General features: G+C 38.6%; 1 protein-coding gene across 1 annotated transcript in view; it reads right to left on the reverse strand.

Moving 5' to 3' along the window:
• Window positions 1-3,307: 3,307 nt before the first annotated feature.
• The window catches only part of GNAQ (G protein subunit alpha q), a 301,731-nt gene continuing 294,234 nt past the window's right edge, over window positions 3,308-10,804 (reverse strand). Inside the window, exon 7 of the mRNA XM_003782966.3 lies at window positions 3,308-8,661. Within this exon, the coding sequence (XP_003783014.1) occupies window positions 8,471-8,661 (191 nt within the window). The 3' untranslated portion in view covers window positions 3,308-8,470. The remainder of the gene's footprint in view (window positions 8,662-10,804) is intronic.

A 10,804-nucleotide genomic window follows, 5' to 3' on the forward strand; every position in this document is an offset into this window, starting at 1 on the left:
GAGTCTCACTGTGTATGCTCATGCTTATCTGTGTACAGGTCAACAGAATTATACCATGTTTAGATTCTACCTGTGGGCCCACCTATGTATAGAGAACGTGTTTTTAAGAAGATAAATCATTACCTTCCTGACATGAACATTTGTATGAGCTTTTTCTTTGTGTAGCAAAGATCAAGTTGCTTGGCGATGTTGACACATCTTTGTCTCTCTCTCTCTCTCTCTCTCTCACACACACACACACACACACACACACACAAAGTGGTACGTAAATCTGATGTCCAAACTGATTTTCATTCTGACTTCCCAGCTCGAAGTACCTGGCTGTCCATTTGATACCAGAATTTCGCTCTTCAGTAGGTCCTTGGTCTTGGGGATTTGAGGTATGAACCCACAGACCGGCGGCAAGACAGGATTTTTATTAGAAGTTAGAAAGGAATACAGAAGTAAAAGGCACCAGAGCTTCTGGTGGGGGAAAGAGCTATGTAACTGGGGAGTCTCTACGTGGGCTCTTTATCTAAGGGTATTAGGTCTTGAGAATTACATTTGGCCAGGACTTGCCAAACAGAAACATGTTTTCCTCTTTAATGTGTGTTATTGACAAAGAAATGAATGCAGCCCCTCCAGTTCAGGGTGTTCCCTTTACGAACTTGCCTAAACCTAGGAAAACTGGGGTCCCCTTTCCAGCTTTGAATGGGAGACCCCTGTATCACCTTCTTGCCATTTCCCATGAGAGGTTAAATATTTTGTATTTCTGGCAAGTGCTCTGTGTCCCAGGGAGGGAACACATATGCTCCTGGTGCAACAGGCTAGCTAGGCCTGTCCTGCTAACCTTTCCTTGTTTCATAGAAAGGCCATCTATAAAGTGCAACAGAAGCCTGGAGAGACGTGAGAGACCGGCTGAGAAGCATCTTTCCTCAACTCTGAGCAACATCACATTGGTAGCTTAATGTTGGGCACAGTGGGACTATTGACACCATAGAAATTGGCACACACACTATAGATCATACCACAAACCTATAAGCCTCCACCCTCACGTCCCCTTGCTAACCATTTACCAGGATACTACTAGAGTGGGCCTTTTATAACCCACAAAAAGAAAGCAGGCCCCTTCTGCTAAGGCTGCTCTGAGTGTTGGGATACAACTGATCCTGGGACCTGCACCTCAGGCCTGCCTGGGCTGCGGGTGCCTTGACTGGCAGGTGGTGCTGAGATTCCTAATAGACAAGCCCTTCTAGGTGAGGCCTGCCACGGGGCAGACACACAGTTTTGTCAGCAGCTATTTTAGCTTCCTGGCAGCTGGCACAGTGTGGGATCCTCATTTGCAGATCTTGTTTTTTTCCCAGTCCTTTCATTTCTAAAAATTCTTTAAAGATCTAATACGTTAGTATGTTGTGCAAATTGGAAACTGACTGGAAGTCCCAAGGGCCCCTCAAGTAGTCCATCCCTATGGGACAGGCCCAGTCCTCTCATCTGTACAAACATTGCCACCAGGGCTGCAGAAGGCACGCACCCAGGGAGTCCTGTCTTCCAGCTCTTGTTAACATGATTCGGTGCAATTACTCTCTTCAATAAAGAGGGCAAAGTTGCCTTATTTTACCCACAGGCTTATTGGTCAGAAAAATACTGACTTTTGCATTACTGAGGAAAACAGGAAGAGAAAAAATCATTACAGATTAAATTTCAGTGGTCTCTAGGGATAAGAATTCAAAGGAAAGACAGTCTTTCCAGCACTCCCTATGCATCTCAGATTTTAGGCCTACATTTTATAACTATGGCCTTATTTTGCAGAAAGCTCTGAGGCTCCCTTAAAGTGGCCCATGTTCAGTTCCTTGTTAATGGCTCGATGGTGTTTTAGTTAGTCATGAAAATGAAACAAAAAAATATATATAATGCATAATTTAAAACAAATCAGCCAGAAACCCACCCTTAACCACACACTTCCACTCTCCCGCCCTGATCAAATTTCAATAAAGGCTTTAAATATGGAGAAATTTTTGAGTATTGTAATGATTCAAAATTAGACCAAGAGAGGGCAAGGAAGTAGCTAATTTACTCTCAGAAATTGCTCTGCACACATTACCCGAGGCAGGTGGTTGTTTCTTTGCATCATGTTCTACCCCCACCTATGGCGGCACTCAGGAAATCACGACAGAAGAGAAATACGGGAGAAGGAAGGAAAGCAGAGAAGGTTTCGGGGGCCAACTACTTTTTATTACTTCCAGAAAGATAAGACAGAAAACACTTTCACGGCATGTAGCCTTGCTCTAAGTCAAAAGGTCAAGTTGAAATATTTGGCCCAAATAATGTTCAGCGAGTTTGTGTTTTCTCCTCCAGATGGAGGGTCTTCAAGATGAAGATACAGATAGACCTTGGGCCTACATTGGTCAAGGCCACGTCAGCAGGCCACTGGGGGCGGGGGTAGAGTAGGTGGGTAGCTTGGTCTCTGATTCTCAGCAGAAATGAGCCACGGGAACGATTCTCCCAGGACTGTCCTAAATAGGTCAGTCCCCAGGGACACCAGAAAGACATAGAAGAGGCACTATCTATAGGAAATGGGCTCTAGAAGCAAGGAGATCCTTAAACCAAGGGCTTTTAAGCAGAAATGACACTCTCATCTCTAATGGACTTAGATGGACCAGTATTCTGAAAAACAAAATTCCCCAAGGGCTGGTTGGATTGACTGGATCACAAGTGCCAAAAAGAGGTTCTGCTTTTTTCTGTGATTTTAAATCCCCACCTAAACACCTATTTCCTATAAAAACACTTGCCATTATAAAATCCCTAGAAAAAGAAAAGCTAGTTTTCAGCTGACCTCAAAAGCCTAGACACGGAAGGTCACGGATGTGAAGGTTCCCAAGGCCAGGTCTTTTTTTCCCACGTGGAGTCGACCCCACGCATTACCACTCATTAGCAATGTTCTAAGGGGGAACTTGTAAGCCAGGCACCCACCAGCGTACAGGGGAGTGTGAGTGCTTCCTGCTGATCAGAAGATCATCTCAGCTTGACCCTAGGCAGCTCTTTCTGTCTTCATTGGGCAGCTATTTACGGTTTTAAACAGTTATTTATAATCTAAATTAGGGCAAGTTGTTTAAAGAGAAAATTTGATAAATACTACCAATATGTGTATTTCCACTAAAGGAGACTGTTATTTCTGATCACACACAGAGAAGGGAAACGGTTTTTGGTGTGTGCTTTTAGGAAGAAAACATGTATTTCGATACTCCTTATAATGAAAAACATTTTGAGAGGGGCTTGGGCAACTTCGAGGGAAGCAATACTCAAGAATGAAGAATACTGTAGTACAGAATTATGGCCAAAAATACTGTATTTTTAACCAGCAAGTTCATTGGGGCATTATTATACAACATTAGGTGTTTTTTCTTTTGCAAAACTAGTTCCCATCCCCAAACAATAGACAATACATGCATTCAAATGACATTTTAAGAACAGTAAATATGATTTTTTTTTAAATACTGCGAGTTAAAAATGTTTTTCTGACAAAACTCCCTAAATACATAGGTCTAGTAAGGTTTTCCAATGTGATGATGGGTGAGGAGTCCAGCAAGAAGTTGCATTTTTTGAGGAAAAGAAATTCACCAAAAACAAGTTTCAGTCAAAGCAACCTGGACAAAGTTACATGGTCATTTTCTACCTTTCTTTCCTAAATGTAAAAATATTCTATGGAAGAAAGCCTTCCTCTCTGTTTTCTTTTCTGTCTACCAAATGCTTATATAAAAGTCAGAATTCCTTTATCCAAGCAAGATCCAGTTTTACCCAATAGGTATTTTCATTAACATGTAAATGTCATTTACTACTGGGTTGGAATCACTGGAGAAATGGATGGTACATGGTAGATAAGAAAGATGAGGAGAAAAATTAATATTTGAGCACCTACTATGTGCTGGGTGTATATGCATACTTTTTCAATGTATGATTCTAGAGGCAAGAGTGTTATTGAAAGGGCAGTGGTGGTGGGGAAGACAGCAGGAAATGGTTTGTTATTCTCTGAGAAAAACAAATGACAAGTTTAGACTCTGCACTAAGTTATCTACTAAACAGCAGGTGTCTGGCTCCATAAATTTCTAGCTAATCATATACAACTAAGCCATTTCTTTTCCTAATTGATGGAACGAAAATGAAACCCCAAAGACACAGTTACCAGGACAGATCTATTAATGCCACATACGCTGGAAATATGTAGAGAAAGATTAACATACAATACTACTAGTTTTTGTTTTGTGTTTCTAACCAAAGATGTATCTTTGGAAGAAAATATTAATGTATACCAAGCACACCTTATTTGTGTCAATTGAGATATTGTTGATTACCAATTAAGTGGTTTTAAACCCTTATTTAATTTTAAGAAGAGCAGCAATATACATTACAATAGTTGGGTACACTTTATTTTTATATGGGTTAACATTCTGCTATATTTCATTTCATTCATTCTTTTTGAGAAACTGAAAACAAAGGGAAATCGAGGGTAATCAGAAGGTAATTTGAGGGTAATTTCCAACCAATATCTGAGTCTTGCAGTATCTTATTATGCAGCCCTTTCTTCCCATTATTTTTTTTTTATTTTTTGCAAATAATAAAGTCATTTTGACCCAAATCCAGCATAAATAGCTTTTCACCAATTCCTAACTTAAGACAACTAAAATTTACAATCATGTGGCAGTATAAATTTTAAAATTACAGTTCACACACTTTGACAATCAAGATAGTCTGAAATACAAAAAGTAAATTGCCCTTTAGCTGAATTACCTTTTTAAAATATTATGCCTTCTAGTTAATCTACCAAAAAAAAAAAATAATAACACAAGTTTCAGGTGTTCAATTCAAATTCCTTGTGTAGATGTCATCTACTAGTAAACAACATATGCAGGTTCCTAAGATTCTTTTTTCCAGTCTCTTCATGACATTCAACAGAGCTCTTTATATGGAAATGTTAAAAAAGAAAAAAAAAAAAACTTCTAAGGGATTTATTTACTTTTCAATGGGTGTGTTATTTCCCTTTGTTTCAGATATGAGGCACAAACTTCTGAATTTAAGCTCTGTAAGGCATAGTAGAAACCTCCAATTTACAAATAAGGAATTCTCTGGGGGTTGGAACTGCCGTGTCACGCAAAAAAAGGGAAAAATCATCTGTAAACTGGTACACTGCAATGTGTTAAGTGAGTCATGAAATGGCTGCTTGCCTTGGTATGCTGAAGAAAGGTTTCTGTGTTTTGTTTTGCTTTTGAATAAGACATGCCCAAGTCACCATAAAACTCGCCACAGGCCTCCATGACCTAGAGCATCAACAGTAGGAGTCCAGCGGCACACGCTTGGAACGCTTGCAATCACGATATAATAGAAAGCATGACTAAACTTTGTTTTTATACAAAACTGAAAAGAATCCCTGCCCACCCTTAGCCCCTTCAATAAAACCCCAAACAAAGAAATGAGAAAGAAAATCCTTTAGCTTTGATTGACTAGTGTGGATACAATTAGGTTTCTATGTATCACTGTAGCTAGGGTGATCAATTTTTTCCTTTCTGAAGAGAAGGGATCTTGTCATGCACCCTAGGATTAAACAGTGAAGCCACAAACCTCAGTTCTGCATAGCAAATTCCATCCCAATTTCATAAAGACAAATATAACAATCTTTTCCCTGTTTTGCTCAGCTTCTCTGAGCACTGAGATCAGGTTTAATTGACTACATCTACTATAGCTCTATTAAATAGAATATCTTGATTCCCTAAAACTGTAACACTTATGATCTGGTGATGAGGTTTACTCTATACACACTGTAGGCCTTCAAACGTTGTCGTTTACTTTTTTTTTTGTTTTGTTTTTTTTGTCGTTTTTTTTGTTTGTTTGTTTTTTGTTTTTTTTGCTGCACCAAATTTAAGATTGCCTTTTCAGGCAAGCAGTGGTCTCTAGCTGTTAAAACATTTCCTTAGTGGATCACAATAGCTTCTAAAACTGCCTTTCTAGTAAAGGCCATCAGAGAGGTAATACTAAACTGTGCATTTGCCAAATAAGAATATGAATCGTATAAAAGCTCATATTCCAATCCTAGATCAAATGGCAAAAGTTCTACAAAGTTGGTTTCCATGTTTGTATAAAAGCTCCAACTGATTTTATGTATTTTGCTATGAAATTACCTTTGGGTCTTATAATCAGTATACCTCTAGTCAGGAATGTGCAAATGATTTTATACAGCACGATGCTAGTACCGCTCTGTACGATAGTAAGGTTTTTTTTTCTTCTTTTCTAAATGGAAAAAAAAATAATCCCTAGTCAGAAATAAACTGACAAATTTACATTCTCCTCTCTTAAAAAAGTAAATAAAATAACATTCAAAATGTGAATTAGCTATAAGACATACAATACAATTACATAGATACATATCAATACAGCACATTCAATCTGCCAAAAAATTAATGATTACAAAGCCAGTATGGATGCTGCAATATCAAGAGAGATGTATGTACAATGATTAGAGCATTTGTAATTGCACTACACCTACAGGCAGTCTGTTAATTAAATTACAGGTGCTTTCTGAGCAATGATAAAAAGAGTAACCTGTGTTGTCTGAGGCTGGGAGAGTAAAGAATGAGAATCTTTCATTATTGTTTAGTAACTTTGGTATTCGTCTAACAGGTTGTTAATTTTCTCCCTCCCCTTTGTTGTTCCGAATGAGTGACGTACATGGAAGTTTAGTGCCAAACACCATCACGATGGTTCCAACGAGACCAGTATCATGGCCTAATTCTAACTTCCCAGCAGCTTATTTTCTCAAAGCACATTTCAACTCAAACTGCTTGACAGAAACTCGTCAATACATGTACTGTATTTTTTGCTGAAAAAAATTGCACGTACACAATTCCAAACTTCTCTCCTGCTAGGTTCAGTTACATAAATACATATTCTCTAGAACACTGAGAGGTTACTTTTGAGTTAAGTCCACAAATAGTCTTTAAGTTCAATCTAACTAGTCACCAGTTCAAGAAGATCCTGAAGGTGGTGAACCAGCAGTGTAACTTCAGATTTTATAAATTAAAGGAGGCAGAATACTACTGCCAACCAACGTTCCTGGCAGACTTACTCGGACTTAACATAAAAGAGAGTAAAACTGGCTTCAAATAAAGAGACGTATGTAGACTTCATGTCAAACCACACAGGATACTTGTCTACACTGCCAGTTTGGACACTCACCAAGGGTCATGAACACTAAACAGTGTGATCTTAAGGACAAAGGAAAAAGAACCGACCTTAAGATTCAAATTTACAGTTACCGGCTATTTGGCAATTGGTCATTCTGGTTCATTCTCAGCCAGTCATGTTAGGCTTCACAGTCTTATTCTCTTACATTTTAAAATACCAGCTTTTATTTTTTAAGTTCTTCTTATTAATTTCATTTTACAAAAAGCCAGCTTTGGCAACACATACCCATAATAAAAGTTGTTTTTAAAAATTGTGGCCCAAACACTAAGAAAAAAAAAAGAAGAAGAAGAAGAAGAAGAAAACATTTGAACCCAAAACAAAACAAAACAAAATTTAAGAACAATCTACAAAAGGTTCTGGGTAGCAGCCATTGGGATAATGTAGTGTCTGTTGGCGTATTTTTTGGCATCTGCAATTTAAAGAGAGAGTGAAAAGAGAAAAAGAAGCAAAGAAGGGAGGAAAGACAATGGCACGTGGCATTTCATAAGAAAGAACTCCTGTGTGTCACTGCCCTTGCCTTGCTGACTTCTGTGCGTTAGGATCAAACTATGGCTGAAGGTAACATCCAAAGGAAATGACACTTAACCATATGGTGGGCACCACTGTCCCAGTCCAAAGTGAGACAAGACAATGTATCTATTAAAAAAGAAACTATATGTGTATCCAGAGCAATACATTTAAAACCATAGTATTAATACATACAGTCCTTCAGCAACAACTACAAACTGTTAAATTAAGCTGATGTCTGATGGCTTAAATCGAATGACTTTGTCCTGACTGTATCATTTGAGAAAAACTTGACCAAGAATGGAACTAAGATAAAGGCCGTTACAACCTGGGAAAAATTAGGAGGGAGGTGTGGATTAGGAAAAAGGGAAATCAGTTTTGTTTTGCTTTATAGAAAAGGAGAGACAGAAAGAAGGGGTCAGAAGGGGAGAGAAAGAGAGAGAGAAACAATTCTTATCTTTGTGAGTGCATGACTGAGAATTTAAAATACATTGAGTCACAAGGTTTTGCCTAAAAAAAAAAGATAGAGAGGAAATGTGCTGGGACTGTACTTTAGCATCCTCTGTTTTTCCTCTGAATAGTTTAAATAAAATCATAATATTTACTACAAACTCTGTGGACACGCTCACACAGAGTCCAGGACGGCAATAAATTAGTATTATGCAAATTGTTTTCCACAGAAATACAGTCCCTCTTGTATCTCTTCAATAGCCCACCAGGGAAGGGAAGGGCAGGTATCTAGGAGGCACAATTAGACCAGATTGTACTCCTTCAGATTCAACTGGAGGATGGTGTCCTTGACGGCAGCAAAGACAAAGCGGATATTCTCGGTGTCTGTGGCGCATGTGAAGTGGGAGTAGATAATTTTGTCACTGTCTGGGTTCAGGTCCACGAACATCTTCAGGATGAATTCTCGAGCTGCCTGGGCATCTCTCTGGGGTCCTGGGGGTGAAGGGATGAGAGAGACAGCTTGTTAGCTGATCTGCTAATACATTCATTCATCATTCTTCAGTAAATGCGTCCTCTGTCACTGACCAGGAAGATCACATGGGAATAACAGATTTGATCTGTTACAACCATTTTTCCCACATGACCATGTTTGTCCACCACCCTGTCTATCCATCCATCCATCCACAAAATGTGGATAAGTGAAAACAGATGACTTGAAGGCTGATTCCTTGAGTGACAGGGAGTCAGTGCAGACTCTTCGGCAGGCAAGTGAAGGCTTATTTCTGCTCACAATTGGCTTAACTCTGCAGATTTCAGCTACATAAGTATATGAACATGGCTGCCAAAGGCTCCCTTGTCAATCTGTCTTCCAAAGACCTGACATGGCATTATGGGTCATCTAAAACTCTCCAGCCTGAAATCTCTCTCAGAATTGAACACCTGTTCCTTAAAATCAGGTCCATTAACCAAGGTCCTTTGCAGACTCATTTTTATAGACTTCGGAGTACACGACATTTATGCAGCCTTCAGTTCACTGTGTGTAAGGATAAAAAAATTGTTTATATTCTCTTACATTGATTTGAGGTCTCTTCTGTGCCAAATATTTTCCTAGATGCTTTGAAAAAGGATTGTAATGTATTTATTGGGATAAACTAAAAACTTATTTGATAATTTTGTAATGAATTTGTAGATTATGCCAAAGCACAGGTCATATTTTTCTCCAAAAGAAAAAATAGATAAATTAGATTTCATCAAAATTAAAAACTCTTGTACACCAGTGGACATTATTAAGAAAGTGAAAAGACAACCTATAGAATGGGAGAGAATGTTTGCTAACTATTTAACTGATAAAGGGTGAGTATTCAGGATATATAAAGGGCTCCTACAACTCAACAAGAAGACAAACAACCCAATTAAAGAATTGGCAAAAGACTTGAATGGACATTTCTCTAAAGAAGATATACAGATGGCCAATAAACACAAGAAGATGTTCAACATTATTAATCATTTAGGAAAATGCAAATCAAAGCCACAATGAGATATCACTTCACATCTAGAATGGCTATTTAAAAAAGTGGCCTGTAATCCCAGCATTTTTGGGAGTCCGAAGCAGGAGGATTACTTGAGCTTAGGAGTTTGAGACCAATTTAATCAACATGAGGACCCCCCCCCCACCCAGTGCATCTCTACTAAACATAGGAAAAAAGAGCTGAGTGTTGCAGTGGGAACCTGTAGTCCCAGCCACATGGGAGGCTGAGACAGGAGGATCAAATGAGCTTAGGAGTTTGAAGTTGCTGTGAGTTAGGCTGATGCCAAGGCACTCTAGCCTGGGGCAACAGAGTGAGATTTTTGTCCTCCCCCCCCCCCCAAAAGTGGAAAGTAACAAGGGTCGGGAAGCAATGTGGAGAAATCTGAACCCTTGTGTACTGTTGGTGGGAATGTTTGGTACGGCTTCATTGCAGATTTGATCTGTTATAATGCATCTTTAGCTAAGCATAAAATTACCACATGACCTAGCAATTTTGCTCCCAGGTAGATATTGATGGGAACTGAGAGTAGGGGCTCTGACAGATACTCATACACCAATTTTTATAGTAGCACTGCTTACAAAAGCTAAAAGATGAAGCAACCCAAGTATCTATTAACAGATGAATGGATTAACAAAATGTGGCATATACATACAATAGGATACTATTCAGCCATAAAAAGGAATCAAGTTCTGATTAATGCTATAATATGCATGAACCTTAAAAACATACTAAGTAAAATAAGCCCAATATAAAAGAACAAACATGATTCTACATATACATATGAGGTACCCAGAACAGGCAAATTCATAGAGACAGAAAGTATATTAGAGGCTACCAGGGGCTTTGGGGAGGGGGAAACGAGTACTGTTGCTAACTGGGGTGATGAAAACATTTTGGAGATACTGATGACGGCAGCACAGTGTTACGAATGTAGCTAACACAACTGACTTAAACACTTAAAAATGGTTAAAATGGCTAATTTTATATGTACTGTGTGATTAAAAAATTATTACTGTAACACAAGAAACCACTGTTTTATACCCTCTAAAAAGTTGAATTATATGATACGTGAGTCATATCTCAATAAAGCCATTCTTTTTTTTTTT

The sequence above is a fragment of the Otolemur garnettii genome, unplaced genomic scaffold (assembly GCF_000181295.1).
Source record: "Otolemur garnettii isolate 467f Iridium unplaced genomic scaffold, OtoGar3 scaffold00006, whole genome shotgun sequence".
NCBI classification, from domain to species: Eukaryota; Metazoa; Chordata; class Mammalia; order Primates; family Galagidae; genus Otolemur; species Otolemur garnettii.